Below are 17,272 nucleotides of genomic sequence, written 5' to 3'. Positions count from 1 at the left end.
CTCTAATCCTGGGTTCAGTTTTGGGCCCCTCACAACAAGAAAGACACTGAGGTGCTGGAGAGAGTTCAGAGAAGGGAACGGAGCTGGTGAGGGGTCTGGAGCACAAATGTGATGGGAGTGGCTGAGGGAACTGGGGCTGTTCAGCCTGGAGAAGAGGAGGCTGAGGGGAGACCTTATCGCTGTCTACAACTACCTGAAAGGAGGTTGTAGCATGGAGGGTGTTGGTCTCTTCTCCCAAGTAACAAGTGATAGGATAAGAAGAAATGGCCTCAAGTTGTGCCAGGGCAGGTTGAGATTAGATATTCAGAAAAATGTCATCTTGGCTGCCCAGGGAAATGGTTGAGTCACCATCCCTACAGGTGTTTAAAAGATGTGTAGATGTGGTGACTAGGGACATGGTTTAGACGTGAACTTGGCAGTGCCAGGTTAATGGTTGGACCTGACGACCTTTAAGGTCTTTTCTCACCAAAATGATTCCATGTTTCTACTCTCTAAGTTCAATGGCGTTTCAATGCTAGTTTAAATAGTAGATGTTCATACCATGATGGAAATGGAACTGCAAACTTCAAAAGGACAAAAGTACTGTTAACTGTGTGAATAATTTTCTCAGCCTTGAAAGGGCATACTTATATTGCTTATTTAAATATCTATGGCTAAGACAAGCAAAGAAAAAAATATGCCAAGTTGTAGAAGGGAGGCAACTGGTATTTCTTTTGGGATGAACATTGGTTTCTATTGTAACTGGAGTGCTGTGTATGGAGGAATAATCATCACAATTTAACCAAGTCTCTTCTTGAAGGCTCTTAACAGAGAATGGAAGAAATAAGTGAAAATCCCCATCAAACTAGCAAGAACTTAAAAATTGCACAATGTGGCAAAACACAACAGAGCAATAATTTGGGGGCTAAAGGAGAAGAGAAAACTAGCTGTTTGAGGAAGTTTTTATAATTAGTGTTGTCCTAAATTATCTCAGTGCAACAAATACAGAAACAAATAAAAAATAATCAAATCACTGATCTGGAAAGGGCTAAACAGCCCTCAGAGCCCACAGGCCAGGTCAGCTGTTCCTAAACCATCACTACAATTCCTGACAAACTACTTCTGCTTAATGGACGGATATTATATCTAAAACTTACCGACCTGCATCCTACCATGCCAGAGCTAGAGGCACTGTATGTTTTACATCACTATGCTGTAGGTTTATTTAACTGAAGAAAGGAGGACTTAGTTTCTAACTCGCTCCATGTCTCTCGAAAAACGTAATGGTTAATCCTTCAACTCTCAGACAAATCCAAGGATTTAAAATAATTCTGATACCAATTCTCAATTCCATTTGATAATTCAGGGAGGCCTCAGCTCTTTTTTTGCATGAATAATGCAGTTAGTGTGGGGGATGTCAATCACATCCCATCTGCTGACTGAGAACAACTCTCACCTCTTCCACGTGTTGATTTGAACCTCTGCTTTTAGCAATATGCGTATATTTTGTATCACGTTCTCTTTAACACCTAAAACTTAAACATTGCAAGACTCAGTGCAGAGCTGTAGTCAGTTTGGTGACCACCTCTGGCTCTATACCTACCCACAGGATGCAAGTATGAGAATGGCCAGGATAATTCAGACTTCAGACTGCACATAGAAGCAAAATTTAATCATTCTAATTCTTATAGATAGCTAGGAGAATGACCTATTTTCTCAGCAGCTGAAAAGACAAAGCTGTTGTAAGGCTATAAAGATGATTTAAGAGTATGTATCAGTTTAGAGAGAGAAAAATTCTGCAAGCTCAGACAGTTGTAAAATTGCCAATTTACAGCTGTGTCTGCTTGGACTCTGCCAAATTTAAGAGGCCACAATACGTATACTGTGGTATTGAATGTTTAGTTTGCATTACCTTGTCCTTGCAGTCAAATCTAATATTTACCATCACAGCCCCTCAATAATGAGACTCCATATCAATGAAAAACAAATAAAAGCAGTTACTTTCAAAATATTACTTGAGGCTCAATAGCGGTTAGCCGAAGACTGAAGATGCAGAATGAATTATGAAATGTAATTCCAACTTTTGGCCAGCCAAGAATCCATATATCCCATTTTCTCATCCCCCTTGAGACAGCAGTGTTTTAAGTTATGCCAGCATCATTACATTACACTATCAAATGCCTTGATTACAAGAAAACAGGCAGATACTAGCATAATTAAAGACAACAATCTATTCTTTCCAATTGTCTAGTCATAGAGAAAACTAGATTCATTGAGGCTTGGCAGTTGTGAAATTGGGCAGAATTTAACTCCAGAAGATACTCAGCTAATTACTGGAAATATAATAAAGATCAGAAATTACTAGGAGGTAGAAAGGCATTTCAAGATAAAAGTAAATCCTCCTAAGTACTTCCCTCCACCGCTTTTGGGTTTGTTTTCTTTTTCTCTGTATTTACATGAATACATGAAAACCAAGTGTTTTTCCTACTCTCTCTGAATGTTCTTTCTCCTGTATTTCCAGGCAGATATTCCAGTTTACAGTCTATGAGCTCTGCTTGAAGTGCGAAGCCTGGAGGGTCCCTTACCTCCCGCCCGGGGGGGTGGGCCGCAGAGCAGCACGACTCCCTGTCCCTCTCGAACCGACACCGCGCTTCTCATCTTTGTCCTGGAGTTTTCAAGATCTGTTGGCAAAAGAAAGGTGAGACGGACATTAGAAAACAGAAAATACCATATAAATACACAGGAGTTTCAAGTTCTCAAACCCTGATATAGAGTCTCCTAGTACGCAACTAAATTCAGCAATTTCAGTGAATCAGTTGCAAAAGAAATAGCTGTTCAACATGAGGGAGGATGACAGAATTAGGGCTGAAGTGAACTAATTTACAAGAACATAATTAAACAGATCCTATGGCTAATTTTGTTCTTGTGCTAGGCTTGTGCTACCCTAATTTTGATAACCAAAAAGGAGTCATAAGCATAACTTAAAAATAGGTCTTTAAGCCACTGTTTCTTCCGACATGAAGGCTCTGATGAAAATAGCATCAAGATCCTACTGAGTTCCTCCAACCAACCGTAAAATAACGCTAACAGCACAGCTATTCAGAAAATGGGTATGTATCTTTTCACACAGAAAAGAAATCCCTCAACCACCTCCCTGCAGCAAAATCCCTTGTAACACCACCAGGCTCGGGTAGGGCACGTGCTTTGCACAGTGGTGTATTGACCCAGAGCTCTGGCTTCAGGTCTTCTCTGAGCTTCTTAAGCTGCGTAACAGGGGAAACAAATGCTGCCGAGTATACGTAAATGCAAAAGTGCAGAGCAGCAGTATTTTATAATAAATTTATATGAACGTTCGCTCTAAATAGCAACTCAAGATCCAAGAAAGTATGGCCTCATTATATCCTTGAATTAGCTAGATATAACATTCTATACAAACTGTGGTTCTACACTAAGAAATATTTTTCCATTAATAAACTGTATATTTTTTTCTATAATAAAACTAAACAGAAGATGATTGTTTTTAAAAAGTCTGTTTATGACCTTGTAAAGGATACAAACACACGCTGTCTTTAAACTAAGGCTGTCTTTATAACCAAACAGAATAGGAGTTGTATGATGACCAACAGCAGCTATTTCCCAAAACATATTTTTGAATATTGAAAAGCAACAGCTGTTGCAGTCAGAAGACTAAGCAGAAGTGATTAGAATTTCAATACTTAATTTGAAAAAATACATTTATTATTGCAATAATATACTCTTCTATTACTTTTTGTTGCTGCACATAAAGTTTATAGGAGGGTTTCCTAAAAGGGCTCCTTTTCAGCTTTCCAATAGAATTTCCTTGCAGACATGCCAGGGTCTGTGTATTCATGCACACAGCAAGTCTGGGTCTTTCAGCTGGTACTTCACAAAAGTGGAGACATGCTATTCTACACTAGAATGAAAATAGCTATGCAATTTGGATTTAAAAATTTTCAGGAAAATCAATCTATTTTGCATATAAAATTAATTTAGACCAAATTCTTCCCTCTTAAATCACAACCAAGTGGTCATAAATCTTACACAATACCTATCATTTCTGTTATTAAGATAAACTGGTTTATCTCTCCTTTCTAAGCATGTACGTCTATTTATCACAATACACCACCCGAGCAGGATGGGATGGGGCTGGGAGCGGCTGGGGAAGGGATGTGACCCGCGGGCTGTGCCGAGGGGCTCCAATAGCCCATCCCTGTTATCCCATGGGTACCCAGCAGGACCCACCGCAGCTCTGCAGGGTGATCTGCTGCAATGTGGTCCTGCAGGAGTTATTATATTAATCACTGATTGCAGATGAAGATGGCTGTCCCAGGGGAATAGCTTTTTGGGTAACAAGAAGCAAGGCAGAATCCATTAGAAAATAAAGAATATGAGCCATAGTACAATGAAAGAATAATTTTTCACTCATTAGCAAGAACCTCTCCATCCTACCTTCTAGAGTGGTTTAAGTACCAGAATAATCACACAGCTGCAGAAATATCATCTTAACACATTTACATACTTGTACTTCTTTTTACGCATTGTCTGGCACCACTTTGAAAATAATTATTAAAATCATAATACAAAATAGTAATACCGTTCTCTACAATACAAAGAAGTCCAAACCTCTGACCTTGGAAAGTACTTTCTATTTATGAGATTCTGCTCTGATTATCAGGCATCTCTGTAGCATTTTCAGGGTATTAAAGGTCAAAGCCAATCCTGTTTGGTGGAATATGAGGACAGATCGGTTTAGGTTTTTTATTGGTGTTTATAGTTGTTTTTTTGTTGTTGTTAATGTGTTTTTATTTTGTTCCTTGTTGTTTGTGTTTTGTTGTTTGTTTGGGTTTTGTTGGGTGTTTGCTGGTTGGGGCTTTGGGGTTGGCTTTTTATAAAGCCAATATCCTAACAGCAATAACACTAGGAAGAAGGGCTGTATCTCTAACAAAACTTGCTTTTACGTGAAATCATTGGGAAGGAACATTAAGTTCTCAGAAAACTGACAGGGTAAATAAAACACTGTAAAAGGTAGGCAAATAATAGAAAAGATTGTTTACTTTTACAGATCAATTTGTATCTCTGAAATCAGAGGCTCTTATCCTGCTGAAGTGTCTTAATAGATAAAATATAACTGGAAACAAAGAATGACTAAGAACAGGACAGAAAATGGTTTTGAGAAGCGATGAGTCAGAACAGAACTCGCTTTTCAGCGCTCCATGGGGTGACAATATCCCATTGTTTTGTTTGAAAGAAAAGGGTAGAAACATATGTAAAGTACTTCTGCATTTTATCTACTGATCTATGGATTGTCTTTCTCAGCATCAGATTTTTAACACTTTATCTACAACTTTCTCAAACTGGTCACCGAAATAAAAAAGTGTTTTAATTATTTTTTCTTGCCTACATATTTTAATTTCTTATTTGTGTTTATTATTATTTAATACACCCCACTCTTATTTCCTTTCATCTGAAATGCTACCGTTCCAGTAGGAAACAAGCAACTTTACTACTTAACTCTACCAGGCAAAGTCTCTAATGTGAAAAGAAACTGAAAATATTTTGGTAAAAACATTACAAAAACCTGACTACACAAGAAAAAAAAATAGTCAACTTAAAACAAATATAAAGCTGTGTAACTTGTAGACAAAATTTTTTATTGCCTCTTTACAGTTTGCCATATAGAAGGAAAGTTTAAAATTATCCACTGAGACTATTCTGACACCTGAAAAAAGCATTTTCCTCTCCTCTCTTCTTTCCTTCTCCTCTTCTTCTTCCTCTTCCTATGCTAATATGCGTATTTGCCTCATTGCTCTAGTACCAAGTATATGAAGTTACATCAACTGAAATACACGTCATTGCAATAAAATGGAGCACAAAAATGTAATTCAGCTTTATTGAAAAATCTTTTATTCTGCTCCAAAAAAGAGGACAATGAAACGTGTTCTTGCACATACAGTAAGGATATGAAAACCACATATTCCATTGGGTTCTCTCCTTCCATTTAATAAGCCAAGTTTGAAGTCTCAAGCACATTGCTAAGAAAGATTTCAAAATATGAAGTAAAAGTAACACAAGAATCATTTTGACTGTCTCTGCCCTGCAATGACTGTTTATGCATTTGGAACAGAAGCACATAGAAGTTCATGTGATACCCACAGTTATTAAGAGACACTGACGTATGAATTCAGGGGTGAGAGAGGATTATGCTTCCTGAAGTATCTGTAGAAAGTAAAACAGATCTTGTGAAAGCTGTGGGATGTTTCACCCCTAGTCACACGTATCTGTACACAGGATCTTCATAGGCTTTTTAGAGGCTGCTAGAATTTTTCTAATTTTTTTAAAGTAATGCACAGGATACATTCACTCCATGAAGAGAAGCAGGATTCTGTAGGTTTCCAACTCCTAGCCAAGCAACACCGAAGCATCTTACTACATTTACCCTAATTGATACTTACTGTCAACACATGCTTATTAGCAATTCTACCGTGTTTTGATAACTGCAGAACAAGAGTTCAGGCTCTACAAACATAATTGTCCCTTAAGAGCAACAAAAATGTTTATTCCATTAATTCATTAGACTCATTATTATTCAAAATAGCAGAACTTGTTAAATATACTTTATGTACAATTCTGTTCTGGTAGGATGTTCAAGCACCTAAGGTTTGGTTGTCTGACTCACTTAACTGTTTGCTTTAATAAGTAATTCTGAGATGGGGACTTTGTTTGATGTCAGCACGTAACAAAGAACTAATTCACAACCTGCCCGCCCTGGTAAAAGTCACATTATTAAAATGAAATGAAATAGCAATCTCTTGACTCTTAAGAAAAAAAAAATAACAGCCTCAGCATGTTGTAATAGCTATGTTGGTAATGACAAGTTCTGAAGCAAACAGAATAAGGCAAATTTATTTATTTGAAAAACAAACAAAAACCTATTCACCATCACTTAAGTCACCTACTGCATAAGCAAACCACCTCCCACATCACTCTGCACCCAAACTTGGCTATACCAAGACATTCCCATGACCACATATTTTACACTTCTTTAGACAGGCACCAGAAACTGAATGTACACTTGGCATAATTTTAAGCTTCTTACAAATACTTGTATCTGCTCAACAGAACAGCTGGGATACAGAGCCTGTTAACCCGAGCACACTGCCTGCAGACATACAACACTTGGAAGATGCACGGTAGAGCTGCACAGGAGCAAGTGAGACTTTCTGACGCCTTCCCTGGGCTTCGGATCAAGGTTGGGAGAATCATGCTGGGGTGGGAAGGGTAGGCGAGACTAAAAATTATCACCGTAGTCATCAATTATTGTTAGAGGTAGAAAGGAGAGAAGAGAAAAATATTAACAGGGAAAAAGTGAACGTTACTCAAAGCATGCAGAGAATCATGTTGTTTTGTCACTTGAGAAAAGATTCGCTGGCTACTGGGGAACCATCTCCACAGTTTCACTTTTGTCAGGCTAGTGTTACAGGGAAATCATTTAATTCACAGCAACTTCTACACAATCTCTTTAATGCTGTGACGCACTGCTGAGCTTTCATTTTAGTAGTACAACACTTATCTGAAGGTAACAGCACACAAGGTTACACACACACACACACACTACAGAGTATGTTTTTTAAAGCCCATTTTGGTAAGAGAAGAGCATCTCCAGTGGTGTTGGTGCAGTCCTGCTGCCCTGGCCACTGCGTGCCCTAAAACCTCAGGGACAGAGCAAGCAGAAACAACCTCCCACCCTCAAGGTAAATTTTACACACAACCCAGAGCAGTACTTAGACAATTTTGAGTTTTTTAGTTCAAAATACTGCTCCCGTCTCTGCTCACATCAGTCTCATTCAGCAATGCCCATCCGAGTCTGTATCTTGCATCCATAGAAATATTGTTAATAAAATGCAGCAAACTTCTACAGAGAGCAGGCAGGTCAAGGAAGAGACCCTGCAGGATTTCTCCATTGCATGAAAAGCAGAATATCTAATGAGCAAGTTGTGTAGGGACTAACAGGTTGCTAAAGCCAGCTGGGCTGAACAGCACCAACCAACAGCATCAAAAAATTATTTACAAGATTCTCAAACTCTTCACATCCCCTTAAATCACTTGGGGTGCAGCAAAAATGAAACAGGAAAGAATTTAACACATTTACACCAATTAAATGAGAATAATTTAAAAGTTATAAAAGGTCTGTGTTATATAAACACAAATAGGAAAAGCTATAAAGAAATTGGCAGAGATGCAGTATCAGAATGCGGTGAACATGAGATTCCAGCATGGAAGGAAGTAGAAGAGTCTGCAGTAACAAGGGAGAAATAGGGACAGCAATACACAACATGCTTTTGTGGGTTGTTTAGAACTGAAGAGACCAGAGACAGCAGGATAAAAAAAAAGCAATAGAAGAACATTAATAGCATAAACGTTGAGTCAACATCTTATGAAGGGGGAATCTTTTTTTAAACATGTTTTGCATTGGAAAAAATGCACTGATAGAACTGGAAACATAGTGTTGGAAGGGAAATGCATGGTTTGAAGTAAAGACATTCTCCAACAAATATTTCAAAAAATACGCCTTCCATAAATTCATATTATCTGGGAATTATCACTGAACTCAAGGCAAACACACAGCACTGAACAAAGCAATTCAGGTAATTTAAGAATTATCTGAGGTGGGAAAATGTTTGCTCAAGGAAATTATCCTACAGCTGAGTTCCCAGATGCAATACAGATTTTGCCTCTCTAAAGCAAATCCTAAAAATACCCTGACAGTCCGTAAGGCACCTCTATCACTGACTGCTCATGGCCACAGAGCAGTTCAGTGGTGAAGAACACCAGGCTATTCACATTTTAATAAATGGCTAAATGCTTTGCCAGATCTAGGTCTAGTTACCTGAAGGTTTAAGTGGCAGCGTTTCCAGGAAGATTTTCTTCAATAAATCAATGAAAACCATCCTCCAACAGTTCATTCTGGAAGCACTGGGAACATGCTGATGACAAAGAGATTTTTTTTTTCTGCCACTTACTTAACTCCTTGATCTTTCCAAAAAACAGTCACCTGTGCTGACCCTGACTGGACACCAGACACCCACCAAAACCACTCAGTCACTCCCCTCCTCAGCTGGACAGGGGAAGGAAAATATAATGAAAGCTTGTGGGTCAAGATAAGGACAGGCAAAACAGACTTGGGGAAATTAGTTTATTACCAATCAAATCAGAGCAGGATAATGAGAAATAAAACCAAATGTTAAAAACACCTTCTCCCTACACCTCCCTTTTTCTCAGGCTTAACTTTACTCCTGAATTCTCGATCTCCTCCCACCCCAGTGGTGCAGGGGGATGGGGAATGGGGTTATGGTCAGTTCATCACGTGTCTCTACTGCTGCTTCCTCCTCAGGAGGAGGAGGACTCATACTCTTCACACTCCACTGTGGGGTTTCTACCACAGGAGACAGTCCTCCACAAAATTCTCCATGGTGAATCCTTCCCACAGGCTGCAGTTCTTCATAAATTGCTCCAGCACGTGTCCCTTTCATGGGTGCCGTCCTTGAGGACCAGACTGCTCCATCATGGGTACCCCAGAGTCACAAGTGCTGCCGGCAAACCTGCTCCAGTGTGGGCTCCTCTCTTCACAAGAGCCTGCTCCAGCATGGGCTTCCCACAGGGTCACAGCCTCCTTCAGGCATCCACCTGCTCCGGTGTGTGGTCCTCCCGGAGCTTTGGGAGGGTATCTGTTCCACCATGGTCCTCCACGGGCTGCAAGGACAGTGCCCCACCACGGTCTGCACCACAGGCTGCAGCCTGGAGCACGTTCACCTCCTTTACTGACCTTGGTGCCTGCAGAGTTGTTTCTGTCACATATTCTCACTCTCCTCTCCACATCTGCAGGTTTCTTTCTCCCTTCTGAAGTATGTTATCCCAGAGGTGCTATCACCATCACTGATGGTCTCGGCCCTGGCCAGCGGTAGGTCTGTCTTGGAGCTGTCTGGCATTGGCTCTCTTGGACATACGGGAAGCTTCTGGCAGCTTCTCACAGGAGCCACACCTGTCGCCCCCCACTCCTGCTACCAAAACCTGGCCATGCAAACTCACCTTCCTTGAAGAAATGGACAGATTCTCCCACAAACATTACAGAATATAGCTGGATTGTCACCAGAAAGTATTTCCAGGATATGGGTAACCAAAATCTATCATTTTCCCCATTCCCACTTGGCATGGAGCACCTGGCAAAAGCCCCACTGCTTCAATTAGGGCCATGTGGACTATAACAGATGTAATGATGACAAATAACAGATATAGCAGATGAGTAAGTGTCCTATCAACAGATGTCTTAATCACAGCTGCTGTTTCACATGTAAAAACACACCAACTTGTTAGTCAGCATGAAAAACTAATATTCACAGACCTTCAAAATATTTATAGTTCTCATCAAAATATGTGTACTACCTGGGTTAAGCAAAATAATATGAAATGTACAAGTTTATACAGAGCTGCAAAGATAATTAGGAATGCCGTTAATTCCAACACAACTAATTAAACACACAACCCCTGGAGGAAACTGTAACATCTTTATGGGGCTGCTCCAGCTCTCCAGAGGATCCTCCAGCTTCCACAGCCTATGGACCATGTCTATGAAGATCAAGCTCTCCAAAGCTCACAACCCTGAGACACTGCTTCTTGCAACAATTAAAACTCCTGCTGCGTTTAAAGTAGCTTTATCTTCTTCTGTCTCTCTGTCACCAGCTTTGCAGCCAGCAGGCAGATGCAATGAAACAAGGCATCTCCTCATCCATGAGCTACAATACTAGAGCAACTTGCCTAGAAGAAGAGAGCAAACCTTAACTCATGACCTACCCTGTCAAAATCACCTCTGCCATTTTCTTTTCCAGAATCAGTTGGGTTTTATCTCTAGCTCCAGCTGTTGTTTGGTATTTTTAACTTGAATTGTTTGGGATCCTGAAGAGCTAACACTAATAGGTTTCTGGTTTTTGGTTTTATTTTAATAATTTTCCAGTATAGTGTTTTTTAACCTAAAAACATATGGGTTTGTCAGGTATATTATAACACAGCTCTTTAGTTTAATAAAAGAAGTACAAGTGAACTTAGAGAAGATGACTATTCTACATAAGTTATTCCAGTAACCTATTTCAAGTAAGCCATAAAGGGAACAGAGTGCAAGCACAGGAATTAATACTGTATCAAAAACAATATTTACAGAGGAATTGAGAGGAAATTAAAACTTTTAATTTTATTATCAGTTACTGGTAGATGAAAAATGCAGAGGCAGAAATAAAAGTAATACATTTTCACAGCAGCACATTTGCCTGGTTCATGTAGAGAAAGAGCTGTTATTTTATTGTATTAACTACTCATAGAACAATTTTAAGAAAGAGATAAGTGAATTTTCACATCTGACAAGTAAAGTAACTCAGACTTAGTATCCTGAGTATAGCATATGGTAATGACATTAATTGCCTCTGTAATGTTCAAACCTTAACATATCTGAAACAGGGATATAATACACTTCCCTGGCTGCTGCACTGCCACTGCTGCAGTATCTACCCAAGTACAAAGGTGTTGCCACAGCATAAAACAGATTCTGGAAAACTGCTGCAAACATTTATGACTATAAATCTCTTAGGTTACTAGATAGGATTAGACCATATTAACAGGCTCAGGAGAAGAGGATAGATAAGAAAAATGACCTCTTTCTATCCAGGCACCATATAGCAACACTGAAGTTGTAGCTTAATGGATGTTCAGGAGCACATCAAAGCAAACCAGAATATATTTTGTTCACTTCCTTCACAGCAGCCAAAAGTGGCTAAAGCAGATGGTCTGCAGTTACTTTCTTACAGACTCCAGGGAACATGGATGCAGTGAAATGCATCTCTAGCCATGATGTCATTTGCAGCTGACAAGGAAAACTGTTATATTCTACTGCAGATAAAGCAGAAAAAAAGAAAAAAACCCATCATTTGATGCTGACAGTTAAGATGTTTAAAACAACAAAAAATAGCCAGGTTCACATAAATATGCAAAAATGAAAAATATAACTTTATCACTAGGAGACAGGACATTGTGCAGTCCAAGTGGCAGAATCACTTCTTGAATGCTGGAGATGAAAGTCAAATGACGAAAAGTTTCCCGTGAAGCCACACCTTCAACCTGAGCACAAATGTGAGTTCTTAAAAAATTATTTAATCAAATTCTAAAAAAAACACTGCTTAACCTAATTCAGTATTCTTGTACAAACATATTACTCTGTAGTCCCTAATAAAATTAAAATAACATATTGAGGTTGCAAACTCAATTATTTGGAGTTAGAAAATGCCAGAATTAAGGTTGCTTAAGATCACAAATATTGGTGAAGTAAAACAAAACAACGAAACAAAACAAACAACAAACCTGTGAGATTTCAGCACCAAGGGCTCGTGATGAGAGTGTGCGTTTGGCCCCTGTTGGCTGGGGACACATTGCAGCTGGGAAGGACACTGAGGCTATCAGGAGAGAAGCCACCAGGAAGGTTATGAACATGGGTCCCATGGAACAACCACCTAGACTGAAACCATCTGCTCCAGAAAGCCTCAGTGCCACGGTCTCTCATGGGGTCTGGGATACTTCGGCTTGAGATGCAGTTCCTATGTGTTTCTGCCATTCCTCATACACCTTTATGCTTGTCCCCTGCTTCTCAACAGCTTCCCCTTCAATCTTTGCTTCCCTACCAGTTCCAGCCTGCTCAACTCTTAAAAACACTCAGATGCAGCACATTCTTCAACTCTTCTTAAAATCCATTTACCCACAGTCTCATAAAACTCACTCTGCCAATCCCTTACTTTTTAATTATGATCATGATAGTCATTGCAATCAAATTCATCGACGCTTTTTCTTTCAGTCCAGAGGTGTTTCATAGTTTTTGCTACCAGGGTCTGAACTCAAGACAACTCTCACCTCAACAGCAATGCCAGACTCCATTAGGTGAGCATTACAGAGAAAGAGCAACAGACAGTGAGTGAGGGGAGCAATCAAGAGTTTAGGGATACTTTGGTAAGTCTTCACATGTCAGGGAAGACCGAGAATGGGATTTTTTTTGTCTGTATTAAGGTACAAGGAGAAGGGGATGCTGCAGTGAAGCTTCAAGGAGCAGAATTTGATGGAGGTGTTTCTTGAACAGCAAAGACTAAGAGTCAATTCAACTGAAACAGCCAGAAGGCCATCTCAAGGCATTCTTGTTTCAATTTGGACCTGCTCAGTATGGGAGGCTAATGATTCGTACCAGTTTCCTGCTATTAGAGCAGCCAGTTGCTTGTCTTATCTGGAAACCTCTCCTTTCCTCAAGTGCTGCTGAGTATATTTAATTAGTTTTCAAGAGTCTGAATGTTCAGTGGAAGGTGTCAAATTATTTCACACCTACGGCAAGCTGCAGCAGGCATGGAGTGCGTGGCAGCTCTTGCTGAGCTCTGACTTTATGCTCCTGGTAGGGCGTTTAAGGAAAACCGACGAGCAGGGATCCTTGCAGTTGTTCCAACACACACAGCAAGACATGCTGCATCAGTTCTACTTATCTACGCTGAAATATGTTTTCATTGTAAACAACTTTATTAGGCTTGTAACCTATGGCCCAGCTTATTTTCTCAAATCTAAAGTACTGTAAACACTACCTCTTCTCTTACCAAAGAACTGCTTTGTTCCTACCAGCTACACAAATACATATTAATTGGCCTGACTGAAGCTCCAGACAAAGTCTACCACTGCAATTAAGTCAAAATTTCATTTGCTCTGTCACACATTAATTCTGCCCCTCATATCCTCTATAAAACCAGAATGGCCCTCTCAGTACATGTACCAGAGCTTCAGTCTGGTTACAAAACTTCTTTCGACATTAGTCACTGCTCTGATCCAGATACAACAGACATTTAAAAAACAAGCAGTATAATCCCATGCAGATAACAAATCCCATGTCTTGGTTTATAAAAGCAGGAACAATAATAGTTATGCAATTAAAGAGATGGGTAAACAGACATGATAAAATTGCATTTGGTCTTACTCAGAATGAATTGGTATCTCATACTGCATTGTCTGAAGGAAGAACAGAAGACCTTTGCAAGCATGGCTTGGAATAAATTCATTACACAAAGCACTGATATGTGATAAGAATTGACTGTAATTTCATCTACTCTGGCACCTTAAATAGTGACACATCAATGCAATTAAGGGTGTGCAGCAGACAAGTACCACAGTGTGGCCCAGTGTCTTTAAGTTAAAACAGTTGTAATGGACAGCAGCCCTTTGCCAGCCTCTGGATCAACATCATCTTCTCACTGGGATATGAGAAATCAATTTCACTTTTGCCATGGAACCAGGAAATCGTGGAGTCTGGAAGCACGTTTAGGTCCCACAGTTTAGACACTACAATCAGAACTGAAATCTCTAGACATTTTTTTCAGCAAAGGAGGATTTATTATGAGACAAGAAAACAAGATAGTAATTCCAGTGGATTCCTATCAGAAAAGCTAGGGGAAAGAAAAATACAGAATGGATAAACAGAACTGGCTTGAAGAGAGGCTATAGTTACTTTTAAATGGAAACACACAGAAGAGTTATACACACAGACAAAAGGGTAAATTAAGAGTAGCATAACTTATTGAGCCGAAGTTACCAAATACTGAGGAGAAAAATACTAGTCTTTGTTAACCAAGAAGCTGAACATTAAAAAGATATTCTGAAAAGAATATGAAATAAAATCAGAAAAATATATATGTATTAAGAAATCAGAGAGTCAAAAATAGCAAATGCAAAGGAGTGTGAACAATAGATATGGAAATGCAAAACACAACCATTAATATCTAATTATTACTAATCAAAAGTACGGTGCTGTACAAGAGTTCTAAGAGCAGATGAGAAGCTGTGGAAGTGTAGAACCAGTGTCTAAACCAAGAAACCCAATAAATCACTGACTCATTTGATTGTTTAACTTCATTACTGGGTAAAGGACTAGTACATACAGTAGAAGTAATCAATATAAAAGCACTAGGAAAATACAAATCACTAGACATTACAATGAGTTCATACATAGAAACTGCACTCGATGACACAACAGCTGCTGCCTCACACACTGGGGTTTTAAATCAATGCCCCCAAGACACCAGATTCAGCCCATCATCTACAAACTGTCATGCTCTCCATCAGCTCTGCAAGATAACAGTGTTATCCACACTGTCTGCAAGTACTAATGCAATGCAAACATTCATATAAAGTTGCTAGGGGAGGTTTTTTGTCGTTGTTTTGTTTGTTTGTTTGTTTCGTTTTGTTCTTTTTCCTTTTGAAATGGTGCCATTTGTATATGACAAATGTCTATGGACAAAACACTGATTAAACTTAAGTCATAATTTACTCCCATACATCATTAACATTTAAATGTGGTTTAGCTGGTTTGGGGTAAGGAGGTTTTGACTTGCTTATTTTCATGCTAAGGAGTATTAGAAAAAATTCTGTATAACCTTTAAGTCAAAAGCTACAAAAATAGAAGTTGTAAGGAAACAAATGAAGGCATTTGAAATTCTAGTGGTAAAGAGGCCTTCCATCCAAGTGTAAGTTCATCTTTCCACTTCACTCCATCCCCCAAAATCTAGCGCAAACAGACTACCCAAAGCACTTTTATTTCTGCTCTTCTTGCAGCAAAGAGAGTGAAAAAAAGAAAATGCAGGGATCATTTGAGCACATTAACCTCCTTGGAAGAGAAGGGAATGAGACAAGATCTTTAGAGAATTGCATTCTGTCTGCCTCCGCAGTAATGGCATTACACTTGAATGAAAGCAAAATTATGTGGAAGACTGTTAGTTTACTGAAGGGTCAAAGAGATGACAGCTGTGGCAGGCAGCAGTAAACCTTTAATATGCTATGATGTACCAATGTGCACATCCTTCGGTGGATGAATAAATGTGGCTGAACAAGGGATTACACCTGAGCAATTGCATAGATTAATAAATTCAGCATCAGACCATTCAGCAACAGGAGCTGCAGCCGTGGAAGAAAACAAGTGCCCAGAAATACCTACCTGTTCTTCTGCTACTCTGTTTATAAAACCAGTGCTACTGAAGAAAGTTTAATAGATTGAGACATGTACATAAGGAGAAAACCCTCAAAACACAGTGGGACCTCAAATCTTTTTGTTGGTATCTAAGCAAAATCGTTAAGTGACAGATGCTCTATGTGCAGATTGATCCCCAGCCTAAGCCAGATTACTCTGCACAGGGTGATGTAATCCTCAAAACTGTATTGTTAACTACAATTTAATAAAAAGCCGTGGGCTGAAGAAATATAGTTTCATAAAAGAGAAAGAAAGTCTCTCACTGCATAGGGCTGAGAAAGGTAATAACAGGAAAATAAAAAGCAGGTACTGCATCTCTTCTCATATGTAGTGAGAATTTTCTTGATTATTAAATGAAACTCCCCACAATTCACAGCCTGTGCTCTCTGTAACTGCTCACTACTATACTAGAAACACTCACATAAATACATTATCGATACAAAAATAAAGACAGAAGCAACGCAACATAACAGGAATAGTTTTGCAAGATGCATCACTTTGGTGTTAAAATACCTACTTTGCTTAGCAAGTAGATATGCCAATGATAAACATTGGGAAAGCAAAGTAGGCAGGTTGGCAGCAAATCAGAGCCCTGAAAAAGTACATTTAATGTCAGAAGATAAACAGTGAAGACATTTAAACAGTTATTCTCAATCCTTCCTAAATCTGACATTTATTGTGTTACAGCTGTGAGCTACTCACAGTTAAAACTTAACATATATTCATATATTCATTGAGCGTTAGTATAATTTGGTACATCACAAGACAACTGCACTTGTTATACGCCTTTTAGCAACACTATTTTTTCCTATTTCAGGACTTGTTGCTGTAAAGTGCATTCAGAATTATTATTTTAAGTACTTATTTACGTTTGAGGCTCCAAATCCAACAGTTTTATTAGCCATGAAGGGTGAAGTACAACACAGATAACACAGATGTGTTTATGTTGACTGAAACATTTTTATGTATGATTCTTTAAGTTGTAAAACTACATTTGAAAGATCAAAGCATTAAATTCCTACTGAACATTCCTAACAACTTCAATGGGCTTTAGATCAGGCCCTCAATGTGGTATTAACGTAATACAGATGCTTTTAAGTATTATCTTAATATTATCTTTAATATGCTGAATGGGCTAACAAGACCCCATCAGGGTGGTTCTGACAAACAAAACAAGGTCTGAAATTC

At 39.0% G+C, this 17,272-nt stretch overlaps 1 protein-coding gene across 1 annotated transcript in view; it reads right to left on the bottom strand.

Annotated features, from left to right (window-relative positions):
* Positions 1-17,272, bottom strand: part of LOC309443190 (contactin-3-like) — a gene marked incomplete at its 5' end in the record, with an annotated part of 73,992 nt that overhangs the window by 43,446 nt on the left and 13,274 nt on the right. The window contains one exon of the mRNA XM_082059930.1: positions 2,565-2,660. Coding sequence (XP_081916056.1) covers positions 2,565-2,660 — 96 coding nt within the window. The remainder of the gene's footprint in view (positions 1-2,564; positions 2,661-17,272) is intronic.

The sequence above is a fragment of the Streptopelia decaocto genome, assembly GCF_964273445.1.
Source record: "Streptopelia decaocto genome assembly, chromosome: 8".
NCBI classification, from domain to species: domain Eukaryota; kingdom Metazoa; phylum Chordata; class Aves; order Columbiformes; family Columbidae; genus Streptopelia; species Streptopelia decaocto.
The sequence above is the reverse complement of the archived record's forward strand: the minus strand, read 5'-3'. Positions and strand labels throughout refer to the sequence as shown.